At 42.5% G+C, this 17,583-nt stretch overlaps 1 protein-coding gene across 1 annotated transcript in view; it reads left to right on the top strand.

The window, feature by feature from the left end:
* The window catches only part of DCAF10 (DDB1 and CUL4 associated factor 10), a 47,307-nt gene that overhangs the window by 914 nt on the left and 28,810 nt on the right, over positions 1-17,583 (top strand). The window contains exon 2 of the mRNA XM_004580968.3: positions 11,685-11,798. Within this exon, the coding sequence (XP_004581025.2) occupies positions 11,685-11,798 (114 nt within the window). The remainder of the gene's footprint in view (positions 1-11,684; positions 11,799-17,583) is intronic.

Here is a 17,583-nt window from a genome sequence, read left to right as displayed (position 1 = left end):
GCTGATGTATTATTCTGTGTTTGGCCTTGCTCTGCTGCGGGCTGTAGGAATGTTTCCAAAATAATTGGGATATTCTCTGTGTGTTGGACACTGCCGTGGGGCAGGTTTTGGGCCCAGAGGGTTAGGCTGCTGTTAACAGGCAGCATCCCCGTTCAAAGCACCAGTTGTTGTGCCCGGTTGTTCTACTTGTGGAAAAACCCGCAGAGGTTGGTCTGAGGGCTTGAGCCCTGTCACTTGAAGCTTGATGGGTTCTTTCCTCAGTTTAGGATAGAAATAAAAAGCTAGGAAGCATCCCATGAGCTAGGAAAGTGGGGTGTCTGGACATAGGCTTTAGGGGACACAGCTTGGGTGTTTTAAGGTGTGTGTTTCTGTAATGACCATTGGGAGGAACGTGGGGGGGTTCGTGTCTGGGTGGGTGGAGAGGTGTCTTGAATGAGAGTATTCAAGCGACCTCCTTGTCCTCTTCAGGGAGCACGACCTGGGCGGAGAAGCAGAGGGAAAATCCCTCCACCTTGGTTGTCTTTATTTTGCGCTGCCAGCGCATCTAGTGCGTGCAGACAGTGACCTGTGAAATGGGGTCCAAGAAGTGCGCACACTCCCCTGTGCTTCTGAGGCCCTGGGCTCTGCCTCGTCACCCATGTGGGAGCCCTGGTTTGCCTTCTGTGCTCCTGGCTTTAGTTGGGGCTGGGTTGCTAGGAGTGGACCAACAAGTGAAGGCTGTCTCTACTCTTCACTCTCTGCCTTGCAAAGAAAGCTTAAACACAACTCTGTCTGTGAAGATGGAAGGCTGAAAGTAATCAAAGGGGAAAATTGGAATGCTGATGATGTAATTCTGCTGCTTACCCTGTCAAGGCCTGTGGGTTGCTAGTTTGCCAAGTTGCCCATGCCTTGCCTCATTCGACCAGTGTTTGTTCAGCACTTGCTGTGTTCCACAGGCAGGGGAAGCAGTAGTGAGCACAGCCCGCCATGGCACTGCCTTCAGGACCCGTCCGACCATCGGCTGGATAAGCCATTGTCTGTGTTTACAAACTGACAGAAAGGTTTGAAGGAAACTCTGGTGGACCGGAGTGTGTAAGGCTCCCTGAGGAAGTGCCTCATGAGCCAGCAGGAGGTGAATTAGTCAAGGTAGGCTTGGAGGAAAGGCAGGAGTGTTTCAAATAGAGACTGTCACCAAGAATCTGGGGTAGTGCAGAGGCAGCGTGTCAAAGAGGAAGTTGAGGAGGGATAGGGTAATGAAATAAAAATTTAAAGAAACACATGGGACCTGTGTTGGTGTAGGGAGTAAAGCTGCCACCTATAGTGCTGACATCCCAAATGGGCCCCCCTCAAGTCCTGACTGCTCTACTTCCAATCCAGCTTCCTGTTGAGGAACCTCGGAAAACAGCAGAGAATGACCCAAGTGCTTTACCCTCTACCTGTGTGGAAGACCTGGAAGAATTTTCAGGCTCCTGGCCTCAGCCCAGCGCAGCTGTGTCCATTGCAGCCATGTAGAGAGTGAGCCATCAGATGGAAGATCTGTGTCTCACCTCTGCCTTTCAAACAGAATATGTCTCTCTACAAAATGCCTAAAATATGTTATGGAGCAGAGGAATAGAATCAGAAATTATTGTAAGCAGGCTGGTCTTGAACTCTATTTTGCTGATGCAAATGCTTCATCCTGTAGGATGTAGGAATGACTGTGTAACTGGTTAAGGCAGACAGTTGGTGATGGGGAAATTTAATTTCCTAGAAGCTTATTCATGGACCGTTCTTACTTCCTGTACCAATCCCTCTATGTAACGTTCTCCTGAAACACCAGGAGCCTAATTTTTTTTAAAGATTATTTATTTTTATTAGAAAAGCAGATTTAAAGAGAAAAGGAAAGACAGAAATCCTTCCATATGCTGGTTCACTCCCCAACCAGCACTGAGCTGATCCAAAGTCAGGAGCCTCTTCCGAGTCTCCCGTGTGGATGCAGAGTCCCAAGACTTTGTGCTGTCCTTAACTGCTTTCCCAGGCCACAACAGGGAGCTGGATGGGAAGTGGAGCAGCCAAGAGATGCCTGTTTGGAATGCCAGGACTTGCATATAGAAACATTTTTAAAAGGTGGATGGGTACCTAAAGCAATTTAGTAATTTTAAAATATACAATATATGCTTATTTTGGAGAATTTAGGCAATAACAAAACAAAAAGTACATAAGTGCTGCTTATAATCCTAAAGAATGAAAGTATTTGAAGGACATTTTGTATGCGTTTATTTTTTAAAGATTTGTTTTTTTATTTGGAAGGCAGAATTACAGAATGGGGGAGAGAGAGGAGATCTTCCATCCACTGGTTCACTGCCCAAATGGCCACAACAGCCAGGGCTAGGCAAGACTGAAACCAGGAGCCCAGAGTTTCTTCTGGGTCTCCCATATGGGTGCAGGGGCCCAAGCACTTGGGCCATTTTCTGCTGATTTCCCAGGCACATTAACAGGGAGCTGGTTCAAAAGTGGGTAGCTGGACTTGAACCAGTGTCCATGTGGGATGCTGGCAGTGCAGGTGATGGCTTAACTTGCTACTGCAAAGAGCTGATCGTGTGTGTGTGTGTGTGTGTGTGTGTGTTTTAAGATTTATTCTTATTGGAAATTCAGATATACAGAGAGGAGGAGAGACAGAGGGGAAGATCTTCCGTCCTATGGTTCACTCCCCAAGTCGCTGCAACGGCAGAGCTGCACTGATCTGAAACCAGGAGCCAGGAGCCTGGAGTCTCTTCTGGGTCTCCTGCACAGCTGCTGGGTCCCAAGGCTTTGGGCCGTCCTTGATTGCTTTCCCAGGCCACAAGCAGGGAGATAGATGGGAAGCGGGGCTTCAGGATTAGAACCGGCGCCCATATGGGATCCCAGTATGTTCAAGGTGAGGACTTTAGCCATCTCGCAGGGCCCATGTGTATATGTTTATTTTAATGTAAATATGGAATCATCTTGTCATGTAGCCTTTTTCCTTCCAATTATTGTGAACTATTTGTTAATATGTTTCTATAAGACTGTTTTCAGCTCTATGAATTATTTTTGATTATGACCTAGAATGATCAAAGGATATGAAAATGTTTGCTCTCTAATGGTAACATTGCCCTATGAAAGTCATAACAGTTTTCATTCCAAGTAGAAAAGTAATGAAAATGCCTATCTGAATATTGCTATGCTTTTGTCATCTTTTTTGGTGAGTGAATAAATTCAGTGTTTTAGTATTGCTACTTCGCCTCCTAGTCTGATCAACTTTTGTGTAGGACTCAGGGACTTGCCAGTTTTAGTCGAATTAAATCATCTTGCCTGGTAGTATAACCACTGTCGTTCACAAGGACAGTTCAATACGGAGAAGGAATAAAAATTTAACTTATGAATCTAGTAAAAACTGAAGTATAGGAACGTAGCAGCCCCTCTCTCTATCCTTACCTCTTCGCTTTCCCCCACCCCCCGCCACAAAGGAAAGAATTTGGGCCCGGCATGATAGCATAATGGTTAAGGTCCTCACCTTGAACGTGCCGGGATCCCATTTGGCCGCCGGTTCTAATCCCGGCAGCTCCACTTCCCATTCAGCTCCCTGCCTGTGGCCTGGGAAAGCAGTCAAGGACGACCTAGAGCCTTGGGACCCTGCACCTGCGTGGGAGACCTGGAGGAAGCTCCTGGCTCCTGGTTTCGGATCGGCGCAGAACCAACCATTGCAGCCATTTGGGGAGTGAACCGTCGGACGGAAGACCTTCCTCTCTGTCTCTCCTCCTCTCTGTACATCTGCCTTTCCAATAAAATAAATAAAGCTTAAAAAAAAAGGAAAGGATGCATGAACAAGATAGTGATTTCCAAAGAGTTCCAAAATGTCTGTGGGCTGGCATTGTGGCACAGTGTTTTAAGCTGCCACCTGCAATGCCTGCGTCCCTATCAGAGCAGTAGTTTGAATTTCAGCTGTTTTATTTCTGGTTCTTCTCTCTTCTGATGCGCCTGGGAAGGCAGCAGAAGATGGTCCAAGTACTTGGACCCTTGCCTCCCACGTAGGGGACCAGGATGGAGTTTCTGGCTCATGGTTTGGACCTCGCGCATGCTTGTGGTCGCAGCCATTCGGGGACTAAAGTAGCTGAGGAATATCTCTGTCTCTTCCTCTCTAAATCAGCTTTTCAAATAAACTAATCTTAGAAAAAAGAAGTCACATGATGAAATTGTTAAATAAGTGTACCACTTCCTAAGATGAGATTTTGAAAAGCAAAAAGCAAAATGTTGTTAGATTCAGGTATAAGAAAAATTTTGCCAAGAGCCATTTAGATATTTATAACATCTTTCATTGGCCATACTATGGTATGAACTTAAAAATCAGCCTGGTGTGGATTTACTGAATTTCAAATTAGCTTGAAAGGGCCAGACCAAATAATTTTGCTAGCCAGAAGTTCCCCGCCTCTGGAGATAATAATGTCTCTGTTCTTTAAAATATTTATTTGAAAAGTAGAGCAATAGAGAGAATATCTTCCATCTGCTGGTTCACTCTTCAAGTACTTGCAGCAGCCAGGGTGCTGGGCCCCTGCAGGAGCTCTGTGTGCATGACAGGAAACCTGGTGCTTGAGCTACCACCTACTGCCTCCCACAACACTCCTTAGCAGAAAGCCAGATTGGAAGTGGGATAACCAGGGCTTGAAGCAGCCAGTAAATAGCAGCTTAACTCTGCATAATGTTGGTGCCATGTGGCACCTTTTTAAGCCATCCTTATGAGAATGTATTAGCAGGGAACCAGTGAGGGTAGCTGTCTCTGTAATATGTTCTTACAATTTGTGCAGTTTGCTAGGCATATTTCATACTTCAGTTAAAAAAAATAGAAATACATGGTATGTGAACAACTTCTGTACAATTTTAAGTTTCTTTGAAACAGGTCAGTTTGTAGAAGAGTAAAAATGAGCAAAACTGACTTTGTAAAATATTAGAAATTACTGCATTTAGGGACCAGTATGATGGCTCAGCTGATTAACCCACCTGCAAATCACTGGCATCCCATATGGGCACCAGTTTGTGTCCCAACTGCTCATTTCCCATCCAGCTCCCTACTGTTGGCTGGAGGAAAGCAGCAGAGGATGGCCCATGTGTTTGGGAGACCCAGAAACCTCAGGTTCCTGGCTTTGGATAGGCTCAGCTTCTGGCCATTAGGGCCATTTGGGGAGTGAACCAGCAGGTAACACATCTCTCTGTCTCTCCTTGTCTCTGTAACATGGCCTTTTAAACAAAAAAAAAAAATAAATCTTAAAAAACAAAAAAAAGAATACTGCCTTTGTAGTTAAAAGGCTTGTCTGGATCAACAATGTGGTACAGCACACTAAGCCACTACCTGCTGTGCTGGCATCCCAAATGAGCACTGGTTTGAATTCCTGCATTAGAAAAGGGCCAAAATGCTTGGACCTTTGGCACCCTTATGGGAACCTGGATGAACCTGGATTTGGCCTGACCCTGCCAGGCATTGTGGTCTTTTGTGTTGTATATTGCAGAGGGAAGACATTCAAAATAAACAAAATAAATCATATGTACCAAATACCAGGGAATAAATCTAACATAGGCATGGAACCTCCAAAGCAGTTGAGAGAACTACAGATTTGAATAGATAGAAGCATATCATGTTTGTGGATTATAGAACTGTCAATTCTGTCCAAATTTTTCTGTAGATTTAATACAATGTCAACTAAAATCTGCAGCTGGGTTTTGTGTGTATATATGTGTGTATACATAACTAGATATGTTGATTTTAAACATATCAGGACGGTTAAATACCCAGAAATTGCTAAAACACTATTGTTTAGAACTTGATGAATATGTGGGAATGTTATGCGTGTTACCGTATTTGAGGATTCAATAGTGTATGGTATAAAGTGTACCCAGTTAATCTGTAAAATCAGGAATGGAGTCTGGGTGCAGTGGTTAAACTGTCACCTGGGACACTTGGATCCCACTTTAGAGTTCTAGTTCTAGTCCCAATTCCTCCTTTTTTTAAAAAAAATTATTTATTTATATTGGAAAGTCAGATACACAGAGAGGAGGAGAGACAGAGGAAGATCTGAATCATCTGCTGATTCACCTCCTAAAGGGCCACAATGGCTGTAGCTGTGCTGATCCAAAGCCAGGAACCTGGAGCCTCTTCTGGGTCTCCCACATGGGTGCACTGTCCCAAGGCTTTGGGCCAACCTATGCAGCTTTCCCAAGCCATAAACTGCTGGGATGGGAAGTAGACCAGGTGGGACATGAACTGGCACCCATAATGGTACCAACACTTGCAGGCAGAGGATTAGCCAATTGAGTCATCGTGCTGGCCCCAGTTCTTTTTTTTTTCATAAGATTTTATTTATTTATTTATTTTTAATTGGAAAGGCAGATATGCAGAGAGGAGGATAGACAGAGAGGAAGGTCTTCCATCCGATGATTTACTCCACAAGCGGCCACAACGGCTGGAGCTGAGCCAATCTGAAGCCAGGAGCCAGGAGCTTCTTCCAGGTCTCCCACGCAGGTGCAGGGTCCCAAGGCTTTGGGCTGTCCTTGACTGCTTTCCCAGGCCACAAGCAGGGAGCTGAATGGGAAGTGGAGCTGCCGGGATTAGAACCAGCGCCCATATGGGATCCTGGTGCGTGCAAGACGAGGACTTTAACCACTATGCTATTGCTCCGGACCCGATTTTTTTTTTTTAATTGCAAAATCAGATATATAGAGAGGAGGAGAGACAGAGAGGAAGATCTTCCGTCTGCTGATTCACTCCCCAAGTGGCTGCAGCGGCCAGTGCTGTGCCGATCCGGAGCCAGGAACCTGGAACTTCCTCCAGGTCTCCCACACGGGTGCAGGGTCCCAAGGCTTGGGCCGTCCTCGACTGCTTTCCCAGGCCACAAGCAGGGAGCCGGATGGGAAGTGGAGCTGCCGGGATTAGAACCAGCACCTATATTGGATCCCAGCGCTTTTAAGGCGAGAACTTCAGCTGCTAGGCCACCATGCCGGGCCTGCCCCAGTTCCTGTAATTCTAGTCCAGCATCCTTCTAATGTGCACCCTTGGAAGGTAGTGAATGATGGCCCAGTACTTGGTTCCCTGCCACCCACATGGAAGACAGAGATTACGCTCCAGGAGCCTGACTTTGGCTTGGCTTAGCTTTGGATGTTACAGGTACTTAGGGAGTGAACCAGGGAAGAACTGTTTCTCTTTGTCTCTGTCATTCTTCCTTTCAAATAAATAAATAATTTAAAGTATGGGTAGAGTTAAAGATCATCCCATCAAAATTTTCACTGAGACTTTTTAAAATTAGGACCCTGATTAAGCCAGAAAATTCATTTGAGGAGAAAGCATATTAGCCAAGAAAAAAAAAGTTTATAAATGATGCCACATAGTAAATATACTATAAACCTTTTAGAAATGGCATTATACAGAATACAATGTAGAGTCCAGAAACAAACCTTGTATGTAACAAAGGAGACTTTATAAACTGTGAAGAAGAGGTTTGGCTCTGATAGTGGGATCTTTTATATCTGCTTAAGAAGTTACCTATCATGTCATTGTGTTAGTTGGCTTTTCATTATGACAACTAAAATAGCTAGGAGAACTTACTGGGAAAGAAAGTTTATTATTGGAGTTACACTTTGAGGTTCTTAGTCCAAGATCAGAATATGTTAGTGGTTCAGGTATTTGATGAGGGCAGATTGGCAGGACAATCATGGCAAGCTGGGAAGTGTGCTGAGCTTATATAACTAGCCCTGTTTTGTTCACTACTTTCTGAAGGCAAACCCCAAGACTTTAGATCTCTCATTGGCCTGCCTGGTAGATGTCATAATTGAGTCATCTCTACCTTTAATCCATCCACTATTAACATTAACCCATCAACTGTTAACATCAGACTTTGGGATTTAACCACCTGCATACCACATAAAAATAAATAAATATTTATTTTTAAAATATTTCTTTTTTTTTGTTTTTATTGGAAAGAGCCGGTCCAAAGCCAGGCGCTTCCTCCAGGCCTCCCATACTGGTGCAGGGTCCCAAGGCATTGGGCTGTCCTCGACTACTTTACCAGGCCACAAGCAGGGAGTTGGATGGGCAGTGGAACTGCCGGGACATGAACTGGCACCCATATGGGATCCCAGTGCATGTAGGACACTGAGCCATCGAACTAGGCCATAAATGAATGAATGAATGCAGGAAGTGGAGCAACTTGTATTAAACTGGAGCCCATATGGGATATCATCACCACTGGCAGAGGCCCATTTTGCTATACCACAGCACTAGCCCCTACGGATTTTTTTTTAATAATATTTAACAATCTCCCGGAAATGACTATTTACACACAAAAAGGAAATGAGTTCATTTTGTGATTCTTCCAGTTAACAAAGAAGTGGCTATTTACAAATCTGAAAGTATACAAAATTGAATATTTTTACTCCTGACAATCAACCAGCATAGAAGTTCCTGAGTGTATTTTGTGCTGCTCTGAGTACCACAGACTGGGCAGTTTATACAGACTGGAGATGTGGTTAGCTCATGGTTCTGAAGGCTGGAAGTCCAAAGAATGTAGTGTTGGCATCTGTGAGAGCCTTCTGATGATATCACAGTATGCCAGTGTGTCAGAGAGTATACTTCTGTAATCAAGCCACTCCCATGAGAATCTGTTATTCCCCAAGTGGATTGATCTGTGCATGTGGTGACACGCTGTATAATCCAGTCAGCTTCCAAAGATCCCCACTTCTCAGCAGTGCTGTGTTGGGGACCATGAAAAGGGAACACATGGAAACCATAGCAAAATCCCCCAGAGATCAACACTTCCAAGACCAGATATTTGAAAAAAGAATATGCCTCCCCGCTTTTAAACATTACTTGATCACTGAATATAGAAGGATTTCAGCTTAGTAGATGTTTTCCTGTACCCCACTTTATATAAGTGGTATGTTCTGAATAGAAACGTTCTGTTATTGAAAATTCTACCTGTGTTTACCCTGGTTTGAGCAGTATATAGTGAGTAAATATAGCAAAACTTCACATGGTACCCCATGAATTCAAATCTTTTTATATCTAGTAGAAATAGAACTTTTTAGATCACAAAGAAATTTTATATGCTGTTATTGTACATGTATACAATTTTTGGAACATTGAGAAGACCTGAGGTTTCATAGACTAAGGATTTCAGTTGCTAGCTTTGAATCTGAAAGAGCAGTGCAGAAAATAAAAAATTTAATTTAGAAAAAGTCATAAGGGTGAGTTTTAGCACTGCAGCTGAATACTGCTTGGGGGGCCTCTGTCCCATAGCAGAGCCTGGGTGTGAGACCCACCTACGCCGTCTTCCTGAGGCGCACACTTGGAGGTGGCAGGTCATGGCTCAAGCACTCCGTCCTGTTGCATTCCTGACCCCGCTCTGGTCTGGAGCTCAGTGCCCTATTGTGGGCAGTTGGGAATCAAACCTGAAAATGGAAGATTTTTGTCTCTCTATTTCAAATGAAGTGAAAATAAATGTTTTAAAAATATTTTTCTAAAAAATAAATGACTTTTCACAATGAAAAATATTATTTGTAAAAAGCTTATTAAAATATGTTTTGCCACACCCAGCACTGTAGCTTAGTGGCTAAAGTCCTCGCCTTGCACATGCCAGGATCCCATAAGGACACTAGTTCATGTCCTGGCTGCTCCTCCACCCAGCTCGCTGCTTGTGGCCTGGAAAATTAGTCAAGGACAGCCCAAAACTTTGGGACCCTGCATCTGCATGGGAGACCCAGGGGAAGCTCCTGGCTCTTGGTTTTGTATCGGCGCAGCTCTGGCAGTTGCAGCTACTTGGGGTGAATCAATGGATGGAAGATCTTCCTGTCTCTCCTCCTCACTGTACCTATGGTTTTGTAATAAAATGAATAACTAACATTTTTTATAAAATGTTTTTGCCATAGAGAAGGCCTGAAACAAAAGACAAAACTAAAACAAACAAACAAAAACAACAATAAGAAAAAAAAAGTTAAACCTGACTATAACTCACTGGTTTGATATTTTCCCAATATATGTTAGAGAGACTAATGAAGAAATAAGTAACTTGTTTACATATGATTTCCTCCTAAATTGTCTTATCTTTGCCTAGTTGTTTTTGCAGGAAACTTTTCTCTTTTAAAAACATGTTTTGGAGTGCTTTGTAAAGTTATCTTGTCTACCCTTTGCTTTATAACTTCTATGTGGTTCAGTACTCTCTCCTTTTCCGCAGTTTTGTTTTCTGTGGTTTTAGCTTTGTCAAACACGGTTCAACACATGTTACATGGAAAAACTGGGGAGGCGGAGAGGCATAGTAGCACAGTGGGTTTCAACCATCACTTGGGACACTTGCTTCCCATGCCAGAGTACCTAGGTCCTACCTCTGCTTCCTGTCCAGCTTACTGCTTCTGTTTCTGATGGGGGGAGCTTGGAGTATACTGAAACCAGTGGTTCCAGTACTTGGGCGTCTGCAACCCATGTGTGAGCACAGAGTTCTTGGCTCATGGCATCAGCCTAATCCACCCTATGCCCATATGGGATCCCTGGGCTTTCAAGGCGAGGACTTTAGCCGCTAGGCCACGCCACCGGGCCCTCTCCATAAACTTTTAAGATTGTTTTTCATGTTTCTTTGCATTTAAAACTGATTTTTTTTTTAAGATTTATTTTATTTTTATTACCAAGTCAGATATACTGAGAGGAGGAGAGACAGAGAGGAAGTGGAGCTGCTGGGATTAGAACCAGCGGCCATATGGGATCAAGGCGAGGACCTTAGGCACCAGGCCACGCTACCGAGCCCTAAAACTGATTTTTAAAAAAGATTTAGTGGGCCCAGCGGCGTGGCCTAGTGGCTAAAGTCCTCACCCTGAACGTGTCCCGGGATCCCATATGGGCGCCGGTTCTAATCCTGGCAGCTCCACTTCCCAACCAGCTCCCTGCTTGTGGCCTGGGAAAGCAGTCAAGGACGGCCTAGAGCCTTGGGACCCTGCACCCGCGTGGGAGACCTGGAGGAGGTTCCAGGTTCCTGGCTTTGGATCGGCGCAGCACCAGCCGTTGCGCTCACTTGGGGAGTGAATCATCGGACGGAAGATCTTCCTCTCTTTTTCTCTCTTCCTCTCTGTATATCCGACTTTGTGATAAAATAAATAAATCTTTAAAAAAAAAAGATTTAGTTACTTGTTTTTGAAGAGTTACAGAGAGAGTGAAGGAATTGAGGATGGGTGTTTGGGGCAGAGAGAGAGAGATCCTCTGTCTGCTGGTTGGTAAACTCCTCAGACAGCTGTAGCAGCGTGCGCCAGGCCAGGCAGAAGTCAGGAGCTTCAGCTAGGTTTGCTTGCTGGATGGTAGGGGCCCTGATACATGTACTTTTTCCCATGCCATTAGTCAGGGGTTAGATCAGAACTGGAGCAATTGGGCACAAACCAAGTGCCAGTCTGTATTACTGGCAGTGCAGATGGTCAGAGGTTTACATTTTTGAGAGATACTTTAAAGGGACTCTCCAAACATAAGCTGTGCCTGTTTATAATTCAGTATAATACGGGAGAGAGGCAAATAGTATTATTTTCTACTACTTTGCCAACAGTGGGTAATGACAGTCTTAAATACGTGCCAATGACAAAACTAGAAAGAAGAGTGATTCATCCATAGCTGGTGTAATTATGAGTAATTATGATATCAATATTCAGATAATGAAGTAATCAAGAGAAATGGGTCGTTTTGCTTTCAGGTCAGTTCTGACAGTTGCCTGTGAACAGACTGAAGTTCTCCTTTTTGATCCTATATCTTCAAAGCACATAAAAACTCTTTCTGAAGCTCATGAAGACTGTGTAAATAATATCAGGTAAGTATTATAGTGGAAGCATGAACTTTATTGTGACTGAAATAATATTTTAGAAGTTGGTGAAAATATGTAGTCCTTTATCCAGCATTGACTTGAGAATCCATTTCCATGAATCTTCCTGAAATATACTTTTCACTTTCATGAGTTTGTCTTTTCCTATATCAGGATCGTTGTAACTGCAGTTAAGTATTACACTAGGCCTTTGATGCCTTTGTACTATTGATCTGTGTAGAACTTTGGCAGTCTGTCTAACCATCACCACCCTATCAACTCTAATTTCCTGAGAGGAAAAAAAAATGTGCAGAGAACTTTGTAAAGTGGGAAGGGAGTTACAGTTGAACAGTTCAGTGGATTAGTATGCAGTCATACAGTGCAGAGCAACATGGACTAACCTTGGGAAATATGGGGGAAGATCATGAACAAAATTGTATACATATGAAATGCTGAAGAAAAACTTTAGAAACATTTTTGAATTTTTCAGTAGATTGACTAAATGGATAATTATAAGTAATTGTCTATTTTCTACACTGTATGTACTAAAATTACTGTATGTTATGTAATGAGATTGTCACTTAAATAATTATTACTTTTAATATTGTGGAAAAAGAAATGTGGAAATTATTTATGATCAAGCTAATATACTGAATTGTGGTGTAACCTCAAGTTCCAAATACATAGAACAATAAATTAAGTTAAATAGCACAAACAATACAGCCAAGTTCTGAAACAACATAAGCATCTCTGGAGGCCAGAAATGGAGTATAGACAAAAGCCCTGAACCAGAGGGAAACCACAGGCCTGCTGGGTTTTCAGTCCAGCACTGACATCTAAAGGTTTGCTTCTGTCAGACGAAAGGATTAAAACATGCTGAAGTGTTTCATGAGAGGCAGGAGCAAGAGCCAGAATTGCTACGTGAAGCTAGGTGTTTGGTTGAAATGTCTGTCTCCTTTGTGAATGACTGAAAAAGAAAGCAGCAGTTTACACTAAAGCTGGAGCTGTAGGTTTTAGCTGATAGCTCCATCATTAGAAATTGAATGAAGCCGTTTGCTGAGTCACTAACAATGTGTATATCATCATTCAGCTGGACCCCCTGAAATGTCCCCTTAGGACCCGCTCGTGGACTGAATACCCAGAAGGCCTGGTCGGGGGCAAATCTAAAACCATAAACTAGGAAGAAAGAGGAAAAAAATTAAAAAGCATTCCTACTGAAAATGAGACTATTAACCAAGGTTGATAAAGATATCTGATCTATTTTTTTTATTATTAATTACATTGCATTGTGTGATACTGTTTCATAGGCTCTGGGATTCCCCCAACCCCTGATATTTGATATTAATATAACAAAAATCAACCACCAGAACAGGTATTTTCCTCTGGAAAAAAACCGAATTTAATGGAGTAGTCCAACAAAAGCTTCATTATAAAAAATTATTTTATTTTTTTTTGACTAGGTAATACATGCACGTGATACAAAATTCAAAGGTACAAAAGGGTAAACAGTGAAAAGTAAGTCCATCTCCACCTCTGCCGCCTAGCCACCCAGTTCCCTCCTTAGAGGCAACCACTATTACCAATCTGTTGCTGCATTTTCAGAGAGTTTATGCATGCATAAGCATACAGATAAGTGTCTCTGTGTATAAATATAGACATCCACACATACATACATGTACTGTTATATAAATGGTAACATTCTATATATTTTCTTATATATACCTTACCTTTTTCATTGAACATAGAGATCATTCCATATTAGTACCTGTGGAATGATCTTACTCTTTTTAACGTCTGCATAGTATTCCATTGGTTGAGATTTTTTTTTTTTGAATGCTCAGAGAAATTGAGATACTTTCCAATTAAAGAGAATTGGAAATCTTGAAACAAAAGAGGTAAAACAAGAACAGGCTGATATAATATAGAAGCAAGTAGAACTCTTAGAAAAATTTTTTTAGATATTTATTTATTTTCTTTGGAAAGTCAGATATACAGAGAGAGGAAGAGAGACAGAGGAAGATCTTCTGTCCGCTGATTTACTCCCCAAGCAACCACAATGGCTGGAGCTGAGCCGATGCGAAGCCAGGAGCCAGGAGCCTCTTCCAGGTCTCTCGTGCAGGTGCAGGGTCCCAAAGCTTTGGACTGTCCTCGACATCTTTCCCAGGCCACAAACAGGGAGCTGGATGGGAAGTGGGGCTGCCACAATTAGAACCGTTAGATTAGAACCATTATCCGTGTGAGATCCTGGCGCACACAAAGTGAAGACCTTTATTTAGCTGCTAGGCTACCACACCGGGCCCAATAGATACTCTTAATTCCTAGTGTTACTATAAAAGGATATATTCTAATAGAGGACATACATATTTAGTTATATGTATCAGAAGCATTATTATTTTTTTTTAAAGATTTATTCATTTTATTACAGCCAGATATACACAGAGGAGGAGAGACAGAGAGGAAGATCCTCCGTCCGATGATTCACTCCCCAAGTGAGCGCAACGGGCCGATGCACGCCGATCCGAAGCCGGGAACCAGGAACCTCTTCCGGGTCTCCCACGCGAGTGTAGGGTCCCAATGCTTTGGGCCGTCCTCAGCTGCTTTCCCAGGCCACAAGCAGGGAGCTGGATGGGAAGTGGAGCTGCTGGGATTAGAACCGGCGCCCATATGGGATCCCGGGGCATTCAAGACGAGGACTTAAGCCGCTAGGCCACGCCTCCGGGCCCAGAAGCATTATTATTTTTAAAAATCCCTTTTTCTGGACCCAGAAATTAAAAATATAGTTCGTCACAAGAAGCAAGAGATGGATCACATTTATCCTGTACACCATTGATGAATGTATTAGTAAGTTGGACAGTAGTACTGAGAACTTCCCCCAGAACACAGAAAAAAGGTAAAAATATTAAAAAGTAGTTAAAAATTATATAAAGATCATGATGTATGTTAAACAGATAGAAAACACAGAGCCTGATAGAAAACATAATTTACAGTTGCTGAAAATATGCAGTATTCAAGAAGAAAGGGCCCAACTCCCAACTGAAAGTCAGCTTTACAATGTCCGGCAGATCCAGTCAGACAGGTGCACAGCTACATGGGCTGTAGAAAACAGAGAACAGAAAGCAGAAAACAGAGTGTCAGAGACCAAGAGGACATATTCCAAGCCACCGAATCAGTAGGCAGATTGCCTGTAGTGGCAGGATAGCTCAGCTGGAAGAGTCCTCATCGGTAATGGTTGGCACGAGGAGAAAGCTGTGTAATATTAACATCTTTATATGAAGGAAAAATAATGTCCAGTACCATATTATATCCAGGAAAACTGTTCATCTTGATTGGTAAGTATTAGGAAAATGTTATTAATTAAATGTTATAATTTCTGATAGCAGAAAGGAAATAAGTTTTGCAGAGGATACGTTTAAAACAATTTTGAAACTCAAACTAGATTAGTGCTAGTAGAAATGTAATGTGAGGGACATGTGCAATTTTAAATCACGTGGTTGTTACACTTAAAAAAATCTATGGTTTTAATCATTTATTTTGTTAAATCTAGTTCCACCAAAATGTTAAAATATTGAAATACTTTGTTTCTTTAAAGATAAGTGTTAAATCCAGAGAATATTTTAGACTGCATATCTCCATTCAGACTGACCACATATCAAGGATTCAGAAACCACATGTGGCAAGTTGCCACCAAACTAACAAGTGTAGTTCTAGACAGTAACAGCAGGTTATTGTTAAATGTACAGGTAGGTTTGTTCAATAGGACAGTATAACATTTTATAATGCCCATGTCATATTCAAGAAGAAAATAGAAATGCCAACTCTTCAGACTTAAGAATAACACATAATGAAGCACATACGATGAAAAGATAGTAAAACAAAGTAACTAAAACAATGAAAATTCAATTTGTAACTTTCTTTCCAGCTAAGGTGGGGAAGATAACATTGAAAACTTGACCAATTCAGCAGAAAACAAGAAAATTTTAGATTTTTTTTTAAATTTAAGTAAAGGAAAAGGATGATACATAGGAAATAAGTAGTAGAATTTCAAATATATGATTACTTCACAATAAATATAGATGGATTAATCTTTTTTATGAGGCTAATTTGTTGAAAGGCACAGAGAGAGACCTTTCATCTGCTTGGTCACTCCCCAGATGCCTGCCATAGCTGGACTAAGCCAGGTGCCTGGAAGTCAGTCTGAGTCTTCCATGTGAGTATAAGTCCTGGTGACACAAATCCTTGCAGTATTCCCTGCTATCTCCCAGAGGCACATGAGCAGAAAGCTGGAATTGGAAGCAGAGGCAGAATTTGAACCCTAGCTCTCATTGTGGGACATATGGTTCCCAGGCAGCATCTCAACCACCGTGCCAAATATCTGGGCCTGATCTTCCTTATTAAATATACAGAGCTGGGGCTAATGGCTCCATAGGCTAATCCTTCACCTGCAAATGCTGGCATCCCCTATGGACACAGGTTTGTGTCCCAGCTGCTCCACTTCCCATTCAGGTCCCTCTTGTGGCCTGGGAAAGCAGTAGAGGATGACTCAATGTCGTTGGGCCCCTGTACCCACATGGGAGACCTGGAAGCGGCTCCTGGCTTCTGGCTTCAGATCAGTTCAGCTGTGGCCATTGCAACCTTTTAGGGAATGAGCCAAGTGGACGGACGATTGTTCTGTCTTTCCTTCTCTATGAAAATCTGCCTTTCCAATAAAAACAAATCGTTTAAAAATACAGAGTCACCAGTTTGAATAAAAAAGAAAACCATCCGTGTATTCCTTTTTAGAGATACCTTAAAGCACCCATAAGCATGGAAACTGGTACAGATGATCAGTGTCTGACAGATAAATAGCAAAGGCTTTAAAGAATAGAGTGTGTCAGTATATAAAAGGAAAACTCCACCAACAAGGTATATTTATGAATTTGTACCTTCAATATAATCTTAAAATATGCAGAACAAAAACTGTTATGGAGAATTAGGAGTCTGTAGTCACTGTAAGATTTTAGTATAGTTCTATCTAAAACTAATACGGCAGGTAAAAATTGAGTTGTGGAAGAATTTAAAATACTCTCAACAATCTTCCTACTAAAAAACAGTATGCTAGGTAAAATGTGGATAGATATTGATATTTTTAATAAGTATTTGAAGTTGATTAAAAAAAAGGAATCTTTGCACCAAGTAGAAAATGAAACAGGATTGTAAACAAGTGCGACTAATGGGTACTGAGCTGCCTCTGAGTAGCTGAGGCATCTGCCAACTGCTGGTGCCTGAGCTACCCTGTTGGCAGATCTGAGGAATACAGGGCACAGGAGAATTAATGCCAGTTTAAGGGAAGGAGCCTGATAGAAAACTGCATAAGACTGGAACCACAAAGGGTTCACATTGAGCATAATAACGTTGATTTAGAAATAAACCCTACTCGTTTACATTGTGGCTTTGGTTGTGGGGTGCCAGGAACTCGCTGTGTGTACGTAACCACAAACCAGTGCTCATGTATGTGTGGGGCCCAGATTCACACCACGTACCATTCAAAACTTCCAGCTAACAACCTTAACTTGGATACAGGTTGGAAGTGCTATCAGATACCTATTTCTCTGAGGACAAAACTCAATATAAGGGCCCAGCGGAGTGGCCTAGCAGCTAAAATCCTCGCCTTGAACGCACCGGGACCCCATATGGGCGCCGGTTCTAATCCCGGCAGCTCCACTTCCCATCCAAAGCAGTTGAGAATGGCCCAAAGCCTTGGGACCCTGCACCCACGTGGGAGACCTGGAAGAGGTTCCTGGTTCCTGGCTTCGGA

This window comes from Ochotona princeps, chromosome 14, assembly GCF_030435755.1.
Source record: "Ochotona princeps isolate mOchPri1 chromosome 14, mOchPri1.hap1, whole genome shotgun sequence".
Classification (NCBI taxonomy): Eukaryota; Metazoa; Chordata; class Mammalia; order Lagomorpha; family Ochotonidae; genus Ochotona; species Ochotona princeps.
The sequence above is the reverse complement of the archived record's forward strand: the minus strand, read 5'-3'. Positions and strand labels throughout refer to the sequence as shown.